The sequence below is a fragment of the Colias eurytheme genome, chromosome 21 (genome assembly GCF_061535395.1).
Source record: "Colias eurytheme isolate Ceu_HAF_F1 chromosome 21, ilColEury1 Martin Lab GWU primary, whole genome shotgun sequence".
In the NCBI taxonomy this organism is placed as follows: domain Eukaryota; kingdom Metazoa; phylum Arthropoda; class Insecta; order Lepidoptera; family Pieridae; genus Colias; species Colias eurytheme.
Window position 1 is genome coordinate 543,676 of NC_143000.1, and position 22,411 is coordinate 566,086.

Genomic DNA, 22,411 nt, shown 5'->3' on the forward strand with positions numbered 1-22,411 from the left:
ACAGATTAGTAAGAACAAAAAAAAACTAAAAAGAGAACGAAACTCCCAAAACCGTATTAATCTACGCAGGCGAAAAGCGAATAAATGTAAAGAAAGAAATATTAAGACAACAGACGGCCATTTAAAACTTATGAAATACCCACATATTTATATTCACGTTTCGCGGAACGTGAAGGGATGGAAAATATAATGATAACGTTGCATCCTAGACCTGATATTGACAACAACATGAAACCCGTTTACAATTTACATGCCGCCATAGCCATTCTGCAATCGTCATAAAAAATATATATGACGGCGAAAAGCGCGCGAATTTAGTCGTTGACAGGAGAGCGTTGCGCGCGCACTCTCACTTTTGTTCGGATACTCGTAAGAGACATACACCAAAAGAGTTAAAAAGTGAAACAATATGCTTCGTTTATTTTTTATTTTCATATTAAGTTCAGTGCTCGCACAGAATTCGTTGCGTAAGTTTTTAAATTTCTTGTTTTATAAAAATGCGGTGAAGGTTTAACGTAGATACGAGAAGAACAACGAATTTTACCTTTCTTTATATGTTTTTTCATGCTTGATGAACACTTCAATATATTATAATAACTTAATAAGTATAACATTTACTTACTTAATACAATTTAAGCGAATAAGAATTTAAAATTATAATATTTTAGCTTTATACTTAGTAAGTAAAATAAAAATAATTATCTGTTTGCTTTCATAAAATTTAAGATTTTCTTTTTATTAAGCACAGAATAAAGACCCTATAATAATTAGTACCTACTATTACATAGTATTCCAATAACCATGGAGATGTGACAATTTATCTACGTTAAAAAAATCACTGAATTAATTACCCATCAATATACCTGGTTATCTTCTTATACAATAAAAATGAATCGCAAAATGTGTTGGTAAGCGCATAACTCGAGAACGGCTGAACCGATTTCGATAATTCTTTTTTTATTATATTCCTTGAAGTACGAGGATGATTCTTATGTAGAGAAAACGTAAACATGTACCACGGGCGAAGCCGGGGCGGACCACTAGTTTATAATAATTATGGACCATCATTCTCGATAAGTAACTATATCGAAAATTAACTATACCTATTTTCATTAAATTTTACTGCGTAATCTATAATAATAATATTTAACAATAATCACAGTAAATATTATTTTAACTTTTAAGTGATCGATCACAAATTATTTAATATTCTATTTGGGTAAAAATACGCATATTAAAAAAAAATCCTCACATGCTTCGAAATATCTTTAAAAATCGGATACACTGTGCAACATAATTTCATTATGTGGAATGTCCTTCACCAGATGAAATTAACTTAAAAGTAAACATTTCGCAAATAGCGCCGCCAAAAGGACGCGTGGTGCAACAAACTTGAAAATTTCTTTACAAAACATGCATCTTACAAATATTAAGAAATGTCACAATATTTGCTTTGGTTTTATTTATAATCTGGCTTGTTAGCAACTATAGATTATATTGATTAAGATTTCGACGCCCCCCGCGAATAATCCGGTAATCGTAAAAGTGTAAATGTTCAGGAAAAATAAAAAACCATTTTTCCTTAAGAACTCCATTAAACAACAAGTATCAGAGACTTTTAATATCGCATATGGAAGCTAATTTTTTCAGCTATCTGGTTATTTCAACAAAATTTAAGTAGTCCCAAGGGTTTCGTTATAATTTAGCTGGATGCATTTTACTATACTAGTGTAGGTCAAGCTCTGGTCAGTAATGTCACTTACGATATTGTTCGTGTAAATTTATATTTTCGACGGCAACAGTAAAATCTTGTTGCGCTAATATTCGTGTTATTTGTTTTGTATACTGAACATTTGTAAAAATCTATTATTTGGTTATTCGATTGTTTAACAGTAACGTACATTTTATTGTTATAACTATTACTGTTTATTCGTATAGTTTACTTAAGTATTATTTGATGATTATTATAGTATATTTTATGAAATACACTTAGATCATTAAGTAATGGATGGAGTACGCTGGCAAATGTTCTAACTAAACTTTCTGCTGATTTTGGTGCGGGGAGGGTAACTCACACTGATGAAACACAATGAAACACAATCACACATTCACAAAAATAATTTGTGTCACGAAAGTCGTAAAAATTTACGACCTTTTAAGCGACGAGTTTTTAAATTCAACTCTATCACTAAGTTTATAAAGATTAAATTTGTATTTCATTCCAAGATAGTCTCGTGGGGAGTGGGGTTCAATATCGCGTTCTAAATTCAACTTTATCACTTAGGTCATAAAGATTAAATTTGTATTTCTTTACAAGATAGTTTCGTAAGGAATGCGGTTCATTAACGCATTTTAAATTCAACTTTATCTCCTAGTTCATAAAGATTAAATTTGTATATTTTCTTTCCATGATAGTCTCGTGGGGCCGCATCAATGATCGAGTAAACATGACTCGATTATTTGTCTTGATCATATCGCTAAACGATACATCGACGATTATTAGAAATTGCATTTAATTAGAAATGTACGTTAAAAAAATAAAAAAATATACACAAATGAAAGGTTATTCCATCTTTTTTAATATTCGACATGTTTGAATTGCTTCTGCAAGACTTGACAGTACAAAACGGCATTTTTAGCGGAGCACGCGCAGACGTCCTTTCGATGTTTTACGAATACGCAGAGTGCTTGTAATCGATTACGCAAGTAGTTTTTATGAAAGCATAAGATTTTTCGATGCGAATAATCTTATACCTCGGCAAAAGGGGAAACGCCTGCGAGTGTTATCCATTACTTAATGATCTAAGGAAATACAGGACATTTTAGTAAATGAAACAACTTTGGATTGTTTCACAAAATACGATAGTTATTATTATTATAAAAAATAGACACTGCACTGAAGACACGACTATTACACAATTTGAACATCCTTAAATAGTTCACTGTTTCATAATAACACTGATTTATATGATACGTTAATATTTTTACAATGAGAACGTTAAGTGGGTTAATACTACAAGGTTAATTTTAAAAGAATTATTTACAATTCAATTAATCAGAGATTAGTGGATTCATACCCTTAATTAAAAGCACATAAGCGTAAGCTTATTTACTACTACTTACTCTACCATTTTGATTTAGAGAGCATTTCTATATACTTACTAAATAATATGTAGCTATATTTTTTTAACAAACTACATACCTATTGCCAAAAATTACGTTACCTTGAACCTCCATATTAGTAGGAAGCTTTGGAAGAAGGAAGCCATGCTTTCGATATTATCCTACTTTTAATATAATTCATAAGTCACTTATACAGGTGTTCCACTATTGGTATACATACTAAAAACGAAGGGACTTGTAGTTTGGCTTACACTGATCACGTAAAAAATAGTTAAGCAACAAAATTACGTCAAATTTTTTGCATTTTTTTTACTGAAAATCCATGTTTTTTTCTCTACCTTCACGCAGCCGGCATATACCGCTTCGCTAATGTGAGCATTTTGTCTATGAAAACATAATCTTAAACGATAGCTCACGTGCTGGTGGGCGGTGGCAAAGTTGCGGGGGTTGCTTATTATGAGTGTACAAATAAAGTTTTAAGAATTCATCTATTTGAAAAATTTGCGTCTGGAATTTTATAAGTATTTTTTACGTATTCTACTATAACCTCCTTTGAGCTTAGTATACCAACAGCGGGACACCCTGTATACTACAGCGCAGGCGCCAGAAAGTGTTTTGGTCTACACATTTTTGTAATATGTTTGTATCGTAATTCGTATACATATACTCAAAAACTCCTAAATCGATATTAAAATTTCTTTCACCAGTGACCTTACTCCAGATTAAGCTCCATAATAAAAGGTAAAATTGCAAATGTTTAAAAGTTACAATTTAATAATTGTTTATTATTGTTAACAAGTTCTCAGATTAGTATACCATCTTTACAATGTAATCCACTACGAAGCTACAATAAATGAATATTCATAAAGATATATGCATTAGACAGGAATTTCAAGATCTTAATTTTAAAGTTAAAGTTTTCCGTGATTTTCCGTAGGTTTTTAATAAGTTTAATTAGCGTATCCCAATTAGCACGTAATCATCTAAAAAATCATCTAAACTGAGCTGATGTAATAAATATTAATGTGATGGATCGAAATTAGAATCATTATCTAATATTATGTAGTAAATAGTACGTACGTTGGCTGTAGAGGAGTCTTTCCGTAGGAGGAAACTTCTAGTTATAATTTACAAATTATACCAAAAAGTATAACATCATTTAAAAAAATAGTCGATACTCGATACGTAGGCACTGGGGAAAGTGATTGATTTGCCCGAAAAAATTTTTGGGCAATTCAACCACAGCACAAATATATTACAAGTACCGTACATATTAAAGGAAAATGACCAAACTTTTTATTTATTTGCATTATTCAGCGATTTAATTCCGGATTCTCGTTATAAGTTAGTAAACAATTTATTTCAATATTTATATACATAATGGATAAGTATATTTACATTAGATCATGTTTAATTATCCCATCTGTAAATATATAACACGTCTAGTTATATATAGCTTTGTTTAAGGAATTTGCCTTTGTTCTATGTTTTTATACTTTTTCTATTGATTCTAATAATATTATGACTAGTATAAGCTATTTGTGCTATGTAATTTACATTGTTACGAAGATAGTTACTTAGGTGTACATAAGATCTTGGGATACAATATTTATCTATTTCTCGAATTAAAATAAAAGTTGTTTTATTCTAGATGCAAAATTAGAAATGGTATTTATATTTGACTAGCTGCGCTCCGCGGTTTCACCCGCGTAGCTCCGGTCCTGTTGGTCTTAGCGTGATGATATTAGCCTATACCTTTTCTCGATGAATGGGCTATCTAACACAACAAAAATTTTTCAAATCGGACCAGTAGTTCCTGGGATTAGCGTGTTCAAACAAACAAACTTTTCAGCTTTATAATATTAGTATAGATTGGAAAATGGGAAAATTTTATTGTGCTTTGCAGCTTCAAGCTCAACTGAGAAAATAATAAAAATTTAATTTGAATTCGATATAACCATAACCACTGCTCTATCATAAAAATAGTGTGTTGTTAATTATACAACGTAAGTGTTAATCTTTTACGCGTAATTACAGTAACTTATCTATTCTAATACTACAAAGCTGAAGAGTTTGTTTGTTTGTTTGAACGCGCTAATCTCGGGAACTACTGATCTGATTTGAAATAATCTTTCAGTGTTAGATAGCCCATTTATCGAGGAAGGTTATATATCATCACGCTACGACCAACAGGAGTGGAGCCACGGGGGTGAAACCGCGCGGAGCAGCTAGTTACCTATACATATAAATATTATGTACATATATTATCTATTCACAAACGTTTTTATCTTTAATAAAAACCCAATCTAATCTGCATAATAATTATTCATATTATTTAAGCGATCGTAATATGTGTAACGTTTAGGATTACCGAAGATATAGTGTTACTTGTTGGTTGTGTAATGCAGCGGTTCAATGGTTATTATTCCGCATTGATATTTGAATAGTGCTATGTTTTCATTGGAGTACTAGTTACCCAAGGCTGTTTATGTTCACTGACCATGTGGGTAATATATAGTAATACTAGCGGTCCGCCCCGGCTTCGCCCGTGGTACCCACTACCCACATGTTTAAACTATCCATCTATCAAGTTGGATCGAACTGCACAATGCACATGGTGTGCGAATTTTATTATAATCGGTTAAGTGGTTTAGGAGTCCATTGAGGACAAACATTGTGACACGAGATTTATATATGTATATTTAGTAGAATATACTAATCTATATATGTGTATATATAAAACTCAAAGGTGACTGATATAGTGATCTATCAACGCACAGCCCAAACCACTGGACGTATCGGGCTGAAATTTGGCATGTAGGTAGATGTTAGGACGTAGGCATCCGCTAAGAAAGGATTTCCTGAAATTCTTGCGGGAACGGGGAAAAACCGGGGTGCACGTACAAAGTCGTGGGCGGAAGCTAGTAATATATAATACCTAAATATACCATTTTAATTAGGTATAGTGCCATCTAGTTACCCTATGACCTAATTCCCACCCACCTATTTATCACATTTATTTACTTTTCCCGTCACAAAATAAACAAAAATAACTGCGTCCTTGTGTGTTGCATTCAAATGTGTGCATTGTTTATCAGCCATTTACATTCAATGGCCAGGGCTGGCCTTCACACGCCCCTGCCTTATTCATCCTAAATCTATTGCAAAGGTCGATGACATACGTGGTCATAATTGGTCGTTGCACTTGGTTATATGGTTGGTGTTAGAAAAGTGTATGAAATGGCTTAGTGACATCAAGTGCCGCGCAGTTTCACCAACGAAGAACAAGAGTGTATTAGCATTATCATAATTCATAACTTATGGCCTATGGGTAATGTGTTATTCTGGAAGATGAGCTACAACTGTCAATTATCATCAAAATCCGTTATGTGGTTTTTGCGTGAAAGAATAATAAACATACATACATACATTCTTACTCACTTATTAGTCTTGTACCTATAGCCTCATTCGGTCTCTGTGTTGGCGAAAAAACAAAATATTTCAGGTATCATGTAGCTCTCTGTTACTGGTAGAGTTTTCAAAACTCTACTAGGCAGATTTTTAATTGATTTATTTCCTCTTTATAATTTACGTACCTATAGATAGATAGTATATGTATATATATGAATGTTTGTTTGTGTAAATATTTGGATGTCTTACTAAACCTGCAGGGTTATGGTATTCATTTCGAAAATGTTTATCAAGTTATTATTACTCAATCACGCAGAAATATTTGGACTACATAATTTACATAAATTCGGTAGATTACATTATATGTATTTATAATTTAATGAATCAATCAAACTAGACGGAATTGATTTGCATAAAAATTTAATACTTACGTGTAATTAATAATCAATAAGAGTTTGAAAATGCTATGAATGAATCATAAATTGCATAAAATTAAAATCAGTTTAAGTTAAAACATTTAGAAGCGAAATGCTTAGAGCTCTAGAAAACAACAATTGATTATCGTGTGGTGGCAGATGAAAATAGTTTGAGAATTTCTGGCTTTTCCTGAAGTCTGAACTGCGTAGAAAAATTTACGTTAAATACCTATTCTGTAGCAAATTCTGATTGGAACCAGGGCTTAATATATTTAAGAGTAAGTTCATATGTTATTATATTATGACACATATGGCTGATCACCTAATTATGTCCCTAAAGTAAATCGATCAGTAAAACAGACGTAGGCATAATGCATCTGCCCCTTATCCCACTTGGGGACTTATGTTATTCGTAAGCAATAGTATGATGTAACGTATATGGTTACATGACGATATTTTATTTTACTTTATGAGTGGTGTAACTAATTATATGATTGGTGTTGTAACAGTCATTATTTTCATTTGTTTCCACCGTGTCTCGCATCTAAGACTTCTTATTTACTCGCACACCTTAACCACTGTACCAAGGGGATAAAAATATGATAATTTATATTTTTAAATAATACGATTCACGGTACAGTAAGTTCACATCCTAACAGTTAGCTAACGTTGAAAGTGCTTACGTAATTATTTAGCTTTCTAGGCATTATGATCGCGAACACTATCTTATATCTATGATATATCTTACAAGTGAAGGGATTATCAAAAGAGATTTTGTTTCTTGAATTAAGGTGAATGTTTATTTGTACACTATCTGTGCTCCGCGGTTTCACCCGCAGTCTTAGCGTGATGATATATAGCCTATACCTTCCACGATAAATGGGCTATCTAACAACGAAATAATATTTCAAATCGGACCGGCAGTTCCTGAGATTAGCGTTTTCAAACAAACAAACAAACTCATCAGCTTGTCGTCCGTCAACGCATCTCATTCAATACCTTTCCTTCATTTATTCACATATCCGTGGTCATTTGCATTCCCTTATAGCCATGGATACTAAACTCAAGGTAACTAACAACAATATTATCATAATAGACTAATAAATATTCTAAGACATTTCACAGGACGAAATGCCATCTGGGATCAATAAATGCAAAGATATATTATAAAAAATCATTGGAAAACTTAATCGGTATGAAAAGCAGAATTCCTACATATTATTTCCTACATATAAATGCGAAAATTTGAGAGGATTGTGCTGTTATTCTTTCGCATAAAAACTACAGAACCGATTGCAATGAAAGGCATGTAAGCTGAAGACAGGAACGTGAACTATGCGGGTTTTTCTTTGAAAACACGGGCGAAGCCTCGGGCGAAAACTAGTACATACCAACTGTAACGAAGCTTCACCCACGTGGTCGAAAAAAAATTCATAGTACAATCATTCAGAACCTGAAGCGAAGAGATATAAATATCGAAGCTATCACAATTTTAATTAAATTATCACTAGAATACGGATCTATATACTATTGTAGGTACCGAATATAATAAATTATGTATTTTTCATTAGTGCATCCTATGGTGCATCCATTAATTTAATTTAAAAATTAAATGTCACGGATTAACTCAGATAACGAAAATAATTTTGATGTGATTATTTATGATAATTACGATGCAAAATGCTTCGGTTTTCCTCATCAACGACATTTAATGATTTAAAATGAATGCATTTTATAAAAATATCACCTTTGTATAACAAAATCCGTGAACAGTGAAGATAATTTATATATCTGCATAGCGGTCCGCCCCGGCTTCGCCCGTGGTACATATTTCGCAATAAAAAGTAAGCCTATGTTCTTTCTCAGGGTCTAAAGATTATCTGTGCCAAATTTCATCAAAATCGGTCCAGTAGTTTATGCGTGAAAACCTCTTTTATATGTTCTGTGGTGAAAACCATACATACATACAAACCGTTCCTCTTTATAATATTAAGTATAGATTACATGAGTCTAGATTAAATTAATATAGCATTTAGTATAGATAAAAAGTAGATCATTGTAAAGGATCTATCAACAAGCTTAAATTTTAATATTGTCTGGACTGAGCAAGCAAAACCACAGGCCGAAGCTAGTCACACATAGTCATCCACAATTATTCATACAAACACGGAACACAACGTAACACTTGCAAACGTATTTTATTGTAATTATGTATATGGAAATGTAGAATTTTAATTCCAACGGTTAACAAGACACACACTTCGGTTCGTAATGAGTATGACCACAGCACAGTAAAGATAGGAATAAGTATGTATATTTGCACGTACCTATATATATATACACAAATATTTTAATAAACAACGGTAAGAGAAGAAAACTCTAAAAATTCTCTCTCTCTCTAGAAAATTCCTACTAATTAGTAGGAATGTTATAAATTTTAAAAATGGCGAATAATTATTGGCGCTACATTGATTTCATTTCAAAAAGGGGTGTCAACATAAATGATTTTCGGAAACTTGCAATCAACTTAGTAGATAATAATTTATTTATTCAACCAATTCCTGGCATCATAATGAATTGTGATTTGTGATTCACATTGACATTATCAAGCCATCTTTTTCACATCAGGTCTTGGCTTTTTCCTTAATGTCGTAAATGAGACACAATTATCGTGAGATATAGAAAGGTTATAAATTATTATTTAAGTACGGATTGTCCATTTTTGATGATGTTTTCAACTTTTCAGTTTATTAGCGAACACTTTTGATAATGCAAGGCTGTAATTGGATGTGGAAGGTTACTTTTTTATATATAAAGTACAGTCATCTTCTTATATATAAAACTCTCGTGTCACAATGTTAGTCTGCATACTCCTCCGAAACGGGTGGACCGATTCTCATGAAATTTTCTGTGCATATCGGGTAAGTCTGAGAATCGGCCAACATCTATTTTTCATATGTACCACGGGCGAAGCCGGGGCGGACCGCTAGTAATATATATAAATCTCGTGTCACAATGTTTGTCCTCAATGGACTCCTAAACCACTTAACCGATTATAATAAAATACGCACACCATGTGCAGTTCGATTCAACTTGAGAGATAGGATAGGTTTTCTCCCGGAAATCCCACGGGAAAGGGAACTATGCGGGGTTATCTCTGAAAACGCGGGCGAAGCCGCGGGCGGAAAGCTAGTAATATCATACATTTTCTTCGATTCTTCACGACTACCGACTTTAACAGACAGATAAACTTACATATGAAATATCATATCTCTTCTTTTGTACGAAGTTAATGGGTAAACAGTGTACAGCTTCATCAAAAGTTAAAATTATAACAGATTTAATACGATAAAAATCCTACCTAATCAATAAAACAAAAATTTATTTTACATTCATACCTAAACGTAGACCGTATGATACCTAATATACCTTTCCGGACGTTATTAAGAATGCTAATTCAACTCATAATTGATTAATTTTCAAAAGCATAAATAAATATAATTTCATAAGAAAACAGCACCTTGCATGTTGGGACTTGGAACTCAATAAAAAATTAAGAAAACGCACGCAGCCGCAAAATAAAGCTGCGTCGGCCAAGTTAAGTCAAGGACTGCAATTAAAACATAAAAATTACACGCTCAATCACACATCACAACTTAGGAAACAGTAAGGGCAAAATATTCCACTTATTGTAGAGGCATCTTACAAAACATGCGGTTGGGAGCGTGTATTGAGCGCAAGGTCGACTTTGCTTGCCAAACACCCGCGTGACTTGAAATGAGATGCTATAGCAAAATGCTAGAGATTAACGTCCTGGATTTTGTGGAGATTACAGTGGGATCTATGAGGGTTTGGGACCAAATTAGAGCTTCGATTAAGACAAATATCTTTCGATCTTTTTAGGTACTTATGTTAGAATACACAACTTTTGGCGCAATCGGATAAAATATTATATACCACTGTTCGATTTGCAACTATCTATATCTAGTTTTACTTTGTCCATTGCATATTGTATCCCATCCCTATTTATAATAATTATATATTTATATAGCATAGTTTATAAGGAGGAATACCAAACAGTTTGAGAACCACTGTACTATTTATGTTCACCTTATAATAATACTGCATATCAGATTTATGCGTTTATCCTTTGTAATAAAATGTAAACATTCCTGGACGTCAGCCAATAATTATTCCTTCCTTATTCATTAATAATTAATTAATTATTAATCACACATTGTACTTTGGTCAATGACTGACCTCTGTAAGCCATAATCGCAGTAGGTAACGTGATATTACCTACATTATTTTTCAGTGAAAGTCCTATCACAATCGGTGGGGCCGTTTCGGAGATAATACGGAACAATCATAATTATGACATTAGGCAACATATTTTAATGTACTTGACATTAAAAACCAACAATTAAAACACATTCACATGTGAATAAAAAAAATTACAACACTACAAAAAACAGTATTTTTTTATTATTTACATCAATTATATTACTTATTATTTTATTTCTTTTATCAATATATATTTATGCTCTACCCTTCACCTTTCCTCTAATTTAATTTCTCTCCGTACGCCCGGTTGTCTGGAAGAAATCGCTGCATAGCGAAAAGACCGCCAATTGTTTTAATTTATTCTTAGGTTAAGTATTATTGTAATAATTATAAGAGCAATAAATATTAATAAATAAATCAATCGATCTTTGGAAAAGAGCTATCGACTAAACTAAATAAACATTATTAAAATATTTCTAAAATCAGATTCATTACAATAAAATATGTAGATTATCTTTCTAATCGATATACACATAAAAACAAGCAATCTCCAAATATAAATAAATAATTATGCAACATAATATTTCGCCTGCTGAACTTGACCTACGTTACGTCACATTAAACAAGCTAATACCGCGTCATCGCTCGTGCATTTTATCACGCGACTGCCGTAATAATTTTTGCAAGTTTTTCTTATATTTTTTTAAAGTAACTAATTTTATTGTATCGATTTCTGACAAAAATTGTTAGCTTTCTCCATGGTTTTATTTATGCTAAAAAGTCTTTAGTTTTTACGTAGATTTCAAATATTCAAGCTAGGTAGGTATAAGGATTATATTTTAAAAATGAAACAGAATTTTTCATAACGGTGCCTTTTGTCTTGACCATTTTCGTGCGCTTTTATCTTACGGTGCATTTAGATCAAACGAGCGAATGCTCATTCTAAATCTATGTACATTTTTAGTGTAAACAGGCGTAGATCATTCTTTCGTTGTTCTTAGTGCGCTCGAAAAGATTTTATGCAATGTTCTAATAATGAACAACACTGATTACGAGTTTTCGTTTACACTAAAAGAACACGAAAGAATGCTCTTGCTCTAGCTCTAGCTCTATGTTCGTTTGGTCTAAATGCACCGTTATTATTTAGCAGTCCATCTCTACATTTAAAAATAATGTTTTTTGCTTTAATTATCATCCTCTTAAACTAACGCATCGATATGTCGTTGTGAAGTAAAAATTACTTTCGAACAATTCTACTCCTTGGTGTGCTTCACTTTATAAACTAGCTTTTCGCTGACTTCGCCCGCTTTATCTTTCTTGATGCACCCTATCTATTAAAAAAGCCGCATCAATACGTGTTGCGTAGTTTAATAGAAAGAATCATACATAGAGACAGACAGCGGGAAGCGACTTTATTTTATACTATGTATAGGTATATGAAATTATTAAATCCTTCTTCCACAAAATCTCCTTGCACAACGATCCTGATCACACATGAAGCAACAGTATTGTTAAGGTCTCATGTCGTAATGTTACAGCTGACGACTTCGCGCGGTGTCGACAGAGGGACGCTGGCCTCAATGACTGCCTCAAGAGTGCCGTGCCGGACGCGCTGAGGAAGATGAAGAAAGGTTAGTCGACTAGGAGGGGTGTGTAGTCGAGATTTGGTTTCGACTAGGAGAGGTATGAAGTCGAAATTTGGCTTCGACTGGGAGGGGTACGTAGTCGAGATTTTGATTTGACTAGGAGGAGTGCGTAGTTCAGATGCCAATATGTATTTTGAAATGGCAACGCGTGAAATGAAAGTGTATTTCGACTGCGAGGGGTGGGTAGTGGAGATTTAGAAGTCTTTCGTGTGTGGATGCACTGTATGGATCGCGATGATGCAAGACAGAAAAATATGTGTTATTGTGATATGAAAACAATGATATATGAATATGAATCAATACGATTCGGGGAAGGGACGTAGTTATGATAATTAATTCTTTAACTAAATAAAATATTGATGAAGTTTCGAGCCGACTCATGTAGGTCCTATATCATTAACTAAGAAGTAGGTTGCATGTAGGTATAGGTATTTTCATACAGGTAAGTACCTGTTTTTTTTACAAGTGCTTCATATCCTATTATTCTTACCCTTCAATAGAAGATAATCCTGATTTCTATAATTATTATGCATACACTTAATTTTGTTTTTACAAATTACTAGTTATTAGTTACATTAATTATTAGTTACCAATACACAATTACACAGATTAAATTTATTTATCAAACAGACGTAATGTTTTTAAGAAAACATCCATATTCCATAAAAATAAATTTTAACATAATAATCCTTATTCCAGGTATACCAACCCTCTCAGTACCACCGCTAGAGCCCCTCGCAGTCTCCGGTATGAACATCGAAGCAGGCGCCGGCCCAGTCACCATCACGCAGAACTACAAGAATATTAGGCTGCATGGCCTGACGGACTCTGTTTTGACTAGCTATAAGTATGGGCTTTTTATTTCTTTTAAATAATAATATGAGAAAAGGGTCTATTGAGAAAATTGTTAAAACGTTTATAAGAATGCGAATCAAATTGACTTTTATTTTCATGAGCTTCAACAGAGATATTCTTCTGCATTCTAAAAATTGCAGATGTATACGGATGTATCAAAAATCACATCATCAAACGTTCTAGGAAACAAATATTACTTGTTTCTTCTTTTTATTTCCTTTTAGCTAGGTAATTCTAAACATCTTATAAAATCATTGCTATAGCCTTATAAACAATATTTACATTGAATAATTAATATAAATATAATGTAATAATGGCGGCAAATATCATTACATATGCAAATAATAAACAATACAATATATGCTTTAAACATTTCTAGGGCTGATTTGAAACACTACAGATTAAGAACAGACTCATTAACCCCTAAAATGGAGTTCATAGCTGACTACATCATGAAGGGAAGGATTTTAGTTCTGCCAATTCAAGGAAAAGGCATTGCTAATGTAACCATGGGTATGTATAAGCGCCATCTGTTGTTGAATAGACGCAACAATTTTTAGATGAAAAACTTAATAATATTATGATACTAATATTATAAAGATAATTATTTAAATAATGTTTCAACAAACACTCCATTTTTTTTTAAATACGGGATTTTAAATGAAAAATATAATAATAAATAATTTATTTCAGTTAACTTGGTGGTAAAGCATGATTTAATAGGAGAACCCGTAGTAAAAGATGGAGAGACATACATGAGAATTCGCGACTACAGAGTCAAATTTATCCCGCAAAGAGTGTATTTACACTTCTCCAATTTATTCAACGGCGACAAACGGCTCGGGGACCAAATGAATTTGTAAGTTGCATTTTTTTACAACAGCGGCATCTAGCGGACAGGTTTGGAATTTGAGTTTTATTTTTATGAAACAGCGCCATCTACCGGATGAGTCTGTGACTAATATGAAATTGAAATAGTTCAACTACTCACCGCAAGATGGCAGTGAATAGTAGTAATAGTAAATTTATACGTGGGCATTTTCACAAAAATGTACCCCCTCCTTGAAAAATATATTTTTTTTGATAGTATTATATTTTAAACTTTTTTTGGTCTCTTTAAAACGGAAATTCAATATACTTCAAGAAAACATATAATATGATGGGTTTAAAATGAGAAAACTGTAAAAATAATAGGACACAATGGAAAGTCTCGCAATTTTATATCAGTTGTGTGACTATATTCAGTAGCTGGAAAAACAGTGCAAAATATAAGAATTTTTAGATATTGTTTATTTATTAACTTAAAATCGTTATTTTGTATATTTTAAACACTCACTATTCCCAACTTTTGGATCTAAGCTAATTAAAAAAAATAATAGTATATTCAGTATTGTGACTCTGGTACTTCAACTGTCATTATTATCTTTACATTTAAAATGTTAGATACTTTTTTAGAGAAAAGGCAACAAATATTACACTTATGTATTATTCTCCATTAAAGAGACTGATTTGAAGGGCATTAAATGTAAAATCTACTGAAATATTTAAAAAATTCAGCTCCGTAATATAGGGACAGTCACACAACCGAATACCTAAAAAGGGAAAGGGTGCGTTTACATGGCGAAAAAAAAGTACGCAGGCACACATAATAAATATAATTATAAACTTAACTTAACTTCAAACTAAATTATCACAATCAGTTCGGGCTTAAGCCATCACATTATTATTATTTATCTAAAGGGTAAATTACTATCAAGATTCAAGAATAAGAAGTCTCTTTTATGTTTTATATTGGCACTAATCAAATTAATCAGTCGATAATCAGTCTTCGTGATTCGTTTATTATTAACCTTAAATAATCTCAATCACCATATTTGATAAAAAAAATCTTGTTTCAGTGGACGCTGCAAACACGAAGGTTAATCTGTAAATAAAAAAAAAACCAATGAAAAATATCGTGAAAAAATTAATTTTTGTTCCATTATTATCTTTCGTTGTTATACAAGGCACATTGTCTAGATTCTTAGTTCTGCTGGCTTATTTTGTTTCTTTTTCTGCATAATGCTTCTTTTTTTTTTCCTCAAAAAAAAATTTTACTTCCTCATGCAAAATGATCAATCAGCTGTTGCGATTTGTATGGGGAAATAATTTTTATTTTTGAAATCTACTTTTTGCCGTAGTTTCCTACTCAGTCAAAAATGCCTTAGAAAAATATTTTTATAGCTCAAGAAAATCGCCATGTAAACATTGCTTTATGTGTTCAGGCATGTTGTGACTTTTCGTTCAGCGTATATGTGACCGCTCAAATAGTCACACAGCGGAAGTCACATTTGATAATCCTCTAGTAATAAAAACGGTTTAAAATATAACCACAACACTTATATTCATCAAAACTTTGATCAACTTACATATAAAAACATTTAAAACAAAATTAACTAAATACTACAAGATAAATAGATAGAAATAAGCCAAAATATGGTCACATACCTGAATGAAGAATTTGGTCCCTGCGGCTTGCAAACACGCGTGCACTCCTTCTAAGCAGTTTTTTGACCCTGACGGCTTCTAACCTGATAAGTTGCATAGCAGTAGCTATGGTGTTGACAGTAATGCAAAATTAATTGAACCACAGTAATTTTCTTTTTAGAAAATCGGTGACACAACTGAATGTTCCGGGAAGGACAATTTTTTTGATTTTCTTTTTTATTTTTTTATCTTTTATTTTGTTATATAAGGTTATTATATTTTAACTATTATCACAGTAACTGATTATCCTGGACCAAATAAAACCTTAAAAGATGGTACCTTTCTTACAAAAAAGTTAAGAAATAATGTAATAAACGCGTAAGAGTAAGCAGGGGACAGCGTAAAATTACCCATTTTTCGATTGTTATTTATAATTAACTTAACTTTATTTTAGATTTTGTCATAGTTTTTGTTAAAAAAACAAAATATTGTATACGTATAATCACTTTGATAACATATATAAATAATTCTGGCAACTACTTCATTATATAGAATTTAATGAATTCGAGGGACAATTGAAAATCAGGGGGGTATACATTTTTGTGAAAATGCCCACGTACAAGACTTAGATCTAAGTCTTGTACGTATAAATTTACTATAACGTAACGTATAAACAATTAAAATTTTTAAAATAGTATCTATACTATTTTAAAAATTTTAATTGTTTATAATAAAATGAACGTTGAAGATAAATAACATTTCCTTGTTAAAATAATATTAAAAGCAGTAATTGATTAATAAAATTGTTTTATAATTTACAGGTTCCTGAACGAGAATTCCGATTTGGTTTTCAATGAATTGAAAGATTCCTACGAAAAAAGCTTGAGCTCAGTTTTCCAAGACGTCACAAATAAAATATTCAATTCGGTGCCAATGAACAAAATTTTCCCAGAGGATTAGAACTGTGATAATACTAATTATTTTTAATTAAACATAAGGTACATAGCTGCTCAAGCTTAGTTTTAAGTATTTCGGACTAAAATAGGTACTAATCATAGCGGTTTACCTGCTAAACGTATTTATTAAACTGCTTTAATTACATGTAAAATAATTTGTAAGAAATAAAAAACATTGTGATAATAAATTTGGTTTTATTAAGTCCATGAAACTATTCCTTAGTTAATTTGCTACAGCGCCATCTAGTGGTTGTTTTATGTATTAAAAACATATGCGTCTCCTTTGCCTTGGCTTTGACAATTTTTATGTTTAGATTTTGATGGTATTCTTTCATTTAGTTCTATATCAGGCATTTCAGGACTAGCAGCGAGGCGGGCGTTCCTCAAACAAACAGATTTGCAGAACGCTTCGTTTATTATTATAACTGAAAATGAACAAATTACCTTTGAAATTTAAATAAATTAATTTTCATGACAATAACTTTAAACTTTTAAGTATAGTTTTGCACATTTTCTATTCACTTACGAATTCCAACTAGAAGCAGGTAAATAATACAACCCAGAATTATAGCCGCAAAATCCATATTACGTAGTTTTAATCCATGCTGTAGAAATAATTATTCCATCATTAATCTATACTAATATTTGTATACGTAGTATATTATTATTAGTCTGTGCTAATATTATAAAGAGGAAAAGTTTGTAAGTATGTATGTATGTATGTATGTATGTATGGTTTTCACGCAAAAACTACTGGACCGATTTCAAAAATTCTTTCACCATTAGAAAGCTGCATCTTTAATGAGCAACATAGGCTATATTGCATTTTCAAAAAAATTAGAGATCCTTATCAAAAATGCAATAATGTAACCCAAGGTGTAAAAAAATCCTCAATAAAAAATCTGTCATCGCGTGCGCTGCGGAATCTATTGAAGATAGAACAAAAAAATGTTCTACGGTATTATAGAATGGATCAATATCTACAAGAAAGTCCGCGATACCATATGTTTTGACGGACGTTATGGCATTGACGGACTTAGTTTAGAGCATATAATACACGCAGGGCCGGAAATTTTTCGCGTTTTGGCAGACTTGTATAATTTATGTCTAAACTTTTCTTATCTTCCTCCTTATCTTATGAAAACTGTTGTGGTGCCAGTTCCTAAAAATAAAACGGGTGAACTTTCGAATTTAAACAATTACAGACCTATTTCACTGGGCACAATTCTGGGAAAAATTCTTGAAAGACTTATTTACCCAGAATTGTCGAAGAATGTTGTAATACACGACGCTCAGTTTGATTTTCGTCCCGGGCTCTCAACAGATTCTGCAATTTTTAGCGTAAAAAGTGTCATAAATTATTATAAAACTCGAGATACTTCCGTGTACGCATGTTTTTTGGACCTCAGCCGCGCTTTTGATCTTGTAAATTATAAACTACTTTGGAATAAACTGTCTAATAGTTCTGTTCCATCAAATGTTGTTGATTTGTTGAGATACTGGTACGAGAACCAAACCAATTGTGTGCGATGGGGCGACTCGCTGTCTAACGAATATAGGTTAAACTGCGGAGTGCGTCAAGGTGGGCTTACCTCACCAGATTTGTTCAACTTGTATATAAATGATCTGATTGAGGAACTGAGTAGAACGAAGGTGGGTTGTCATATTGGCAGTACTTGTGTTAACAACTTGAGCTACGCCGACGACATGGTTCTTCTCAGTCCCTCAATCAATGGTCTCAGGCGCATGCTCTCAATCTGTGAGCGTTATGCGCTTGAGCATGGTCTGAAGTATAATGTTGGGAAATCACAGGTGATGGTGTTTAAGGCAGGTCGAGGGCCGGATATGGTTCCTAACGTTTACTTGAATTGTACACCCGTTGAACGTGTGGGGCGGTTTAAGTACTTGGGACACTTTCTCACAGAAAACCTAAATGATGATGAGGATATTGAACGTGAGCGACGAGCGCTTGCCGTCAGATGCAACATGCTAGCACGCAGATTTTCTAAATGTAATAAAGAGGTAAAATCGATTCTATTTAAAACATATTGTCAAAATTTGTATACTTGTCAATTATGGTCAAATTTCACTAGAAAAGCTTTTGGCACCATTAGGGTGCAGTATAATGATGCATACCGCATCCTAATGAAATTGCCTAGGTACTGCAGTGCGTCTAGCATGTTCGCAGATGGCGGCATCAATGACTTCTTCGCAATTATTAGATTGCGAATAGCATCTTTTTGGTCACGTATACGCTCCTCTAATAACAAAATCATAAATACGCTCTCCGAGTACTTAAACAGTCCCATTTTTAGGTATTGGTTGTGTGTTCATTTAGGTAGGAACCGTAAATAGTTCAATTGTTTTTTTTTTATACTGATAAATAAGTTAAAGTTAAATGTCCCAAATATATGCCAAATTGTAAATGTATGTGTAATTATATTATGTATGGATATTGATGTCTGAAATAAAGATTTATTATTATTATTATTATTTATTATTATATGTCCATCTTCAGTAGTTATGTTACTACAACAACTTTTTTACGTTTTCAAAGTAAATAGAAGTGCCGACAGTAATCAAACCATGTTATCGATACACATATATTAATCCTTATCCCATTAATTAATGATGTTTTATTATAGACTGTTTCAATACCAGCAAAATACTTTTTAAATGAAAAGAATTGGATATTCCATTCAAAAGATATAACGAATTTTTAAAAGTGTCAATCTACAGAAAATAGTAGGTGCGGGGGTCATGGAGGAATTTCTACCAATATGCGTCTTGACGGAACACAGTGGGGTTTTGGTCGGTAGGAATCCGACATAACCCACGGCCCCTCCCCCGGAGGCCGTGGGTATCTATGAAAGATTTCCCCACTAAAACAAAAAAAAAAAGGCCGTAGTGCGGGACGGGGTAAAGGTGATTATCGTGTGATTAAAAATTAAACCTATAGTCCGACCTATAGTAGACTTTTCACTGTAAGTTGTAACGATATCGCTATCTATGCGGATGAAACCGCAGGGCATTGCTAGTCTATACTAATATTATAAAGAGGAAAGGTTTGTATGTATGTATGTATGGTTTTCACGCATAAACTACTGGACCGATTTTGATGAAATTTGGCACAGATAATCTTTAGACCCTGAGAAAGAACATAGGCTACCTTTTATTGCGAAATATGTACCACGGGCGAAGCCGGGGCGGACCGCTAGTTATAAATAAACCTTTAATTTATTTTCCTAAATTTACGTTTTCATTAAGAAACCGTTGTTCGGTTCTGTAGTTTTTTTTGTTATTGAGAAAGAATAAAACATGTTTTATGGCAAAAAATTCTTCATACATGAATCCACTTTCATAATTATTATTGTTGTTACAAGCACAGAATTAAATAGGATGCTTATTAGAATAATAGAATAATACCGTTGACACGATAGCCTCGAGTTCCTCGTGGCCCTCCAGAGACCACGGATTGAGAGGAAAGCAGCAAAAATGATCAGCAAAAAGAATGAAGTCTCCCAGAAGTGGACCGCGATAGTGCTCATTGTTATTAGCTCATAAAACTGCCCATTATTTAAAAAAATACAACATTAGGACATTGCGAATTTTCTTCTATTGTGACAGAATTGACAGTTGTGATGTGACCAGAGATTTTGAAGTTAACAGCAGATATTTGCACATAGTTTTTTATGTGATTAATAAAATAGGAGAGCGTTCTTTATAGGTGTTTTAATAACATACTTATATAGAAAATCGATCAGTGAAAACGTTTATTTCCTCTGTCATAAATAGATTAAAATAAAATTTAAAACTGCGTAGTAAAATTTTCCTTTTACTATTTTATATTTCGCTTTTGTTTATTTCACATCATGTTGAGTTTAGGTACCTTATCTACTACCTAATATTTTTATGGTTTAAACAGTAACTTTATATTGATGATCGAACCTTCAGATTGAGTTTGCAGGTAACTCTAAAAGTTCTAATGACTAATAACTATAGGCATTTTCTAAAAATAGATTTGAGCACACTTCTATCTGATCTTGTCCCACAAAAAAATAAACTCAGATGAAGCTTGGGATATCTATAGGTAGTTCATAAAAATTGCAATAGTCAATATTGCACAATAATTGTAAACCCATATATGTATAAGTTAATAGCTATTGTTAAATCCTGAATGAATTGTATATAATTGCATGTGTATAGGCAGAAATAAAAGAACAATGAATCCATTATTGACATTTTATTGAATGAATTACAACAATTTCTATGGCATAATTACTGGTAACGTACGTAAGAGAGAAACATTGCTTAGCCTCTAGAACAGCGCGATTCGTGATCTAATGTCATTGCTGGTATTCCAAATTTTTTATACAAATTTTATATAATCTACATCAGTGACAGATTCATTTTTTTATGCCATGACATTGACATTTGTTTTTTTTTTAATACAGAGCAATGACACTAAACGAAAAAATAAATATAGCAGGATAGTATCGAACATTCCCAATTCTGTTAGGAGGTAAAGTAAAATAACTTATTTTAGATAAATAGACAAGATATAAATTACGTTTAAAAACGAAACACAAAAATTCTACTCTAAATCATTGTAATGTCTTTATCCAGTGACAAATCTTAAATAATAATATATTTCTTAAATTATTTTTAATTTAATTAACATCTAATGATCTCCTATCAGAATTGGGAACGCAATAATATTATAAAAAAAACATGAACTGAGACAATACAGGCAGCATAGTTGTATTCGAATTAGTAAAAAATTATCACAGATAACTTTCTTATTTCAAATTTTGGCGGGAACTAAAAGACAACAAATTCACACACACAACTTTTTTCACTTTTATTATTGGTATATTTACCATTATTTTCTTTTAGCATAATCGGTGAAATTGTTTTCATAACTATGCTGTCTGTATGTTCTCAGATTAGCTAGACTTAGGTAAAATAGAGAGTGACAAACATATACTTTCCCTAAAACAAGCAAGAGCTTTACAATTCGCAGATTGTAGGCAAATATATAATTATAACGCTTGGTCGATAACATAACTGGTTATGTAAAAATTTACATAAAGTAACATTACATGAACTAAATCGGTCTGTGAACGGTCCAGCAACAATAAAACCTTTTTTGTGTTGAATCAAATACCATAGACAAGCCGATTTAGTCTATAATTTATGGAAGCATTGTCTATTATATGTGTTAACAATAAATAGCACACAATCGGGCAATAAA

General features: G+C 32.3%; 1 protein-coding gene and 1 long non-coding RNA gene across 2 annotated transcripts; one reads left to right on the plus strand and one right to left on the minus strand.

The window, feature by feature from the left end:
* Positions 1-305: 305 nt before the first annotated feature.
* On the plus strand, positions 306-17,345 carry LOC149898854 (protein takeout-like). Its single transcript, XM_090114431.1, has 6 exons — positions 306-467; positions 12,773-12,865; positions 13,580-13,727; positions 14,115-14,248; positions 14,429-14,594; positions 17,023-17,345. Exons 1-6 carry the CDS (start codon positions 410-412, stop codon positions 17,159-17,161), a joined length of 738 nt encoding a protein of 245 aa, XP_089970557.1. The 5' UTR covers positions 306-409; the 3' UTR covers positions 17,162-17,345.
* On the minus strand, positions 15,376-16,768 carry LOC149898855 (uncharacterized). Its single transcript, XR_016457961.1, has 2 exons — positions 16,223-16,768; positions 15,376-15,659 (listed from the first exon to the last, which is right to left on the minus strand). It is a non-coding gene; the product is annotated as an uncharacterized LOC149898855 (long non-coding RNA).
* Positions 17,346-22,411: the final 5,066 nt, after the last annotated feature.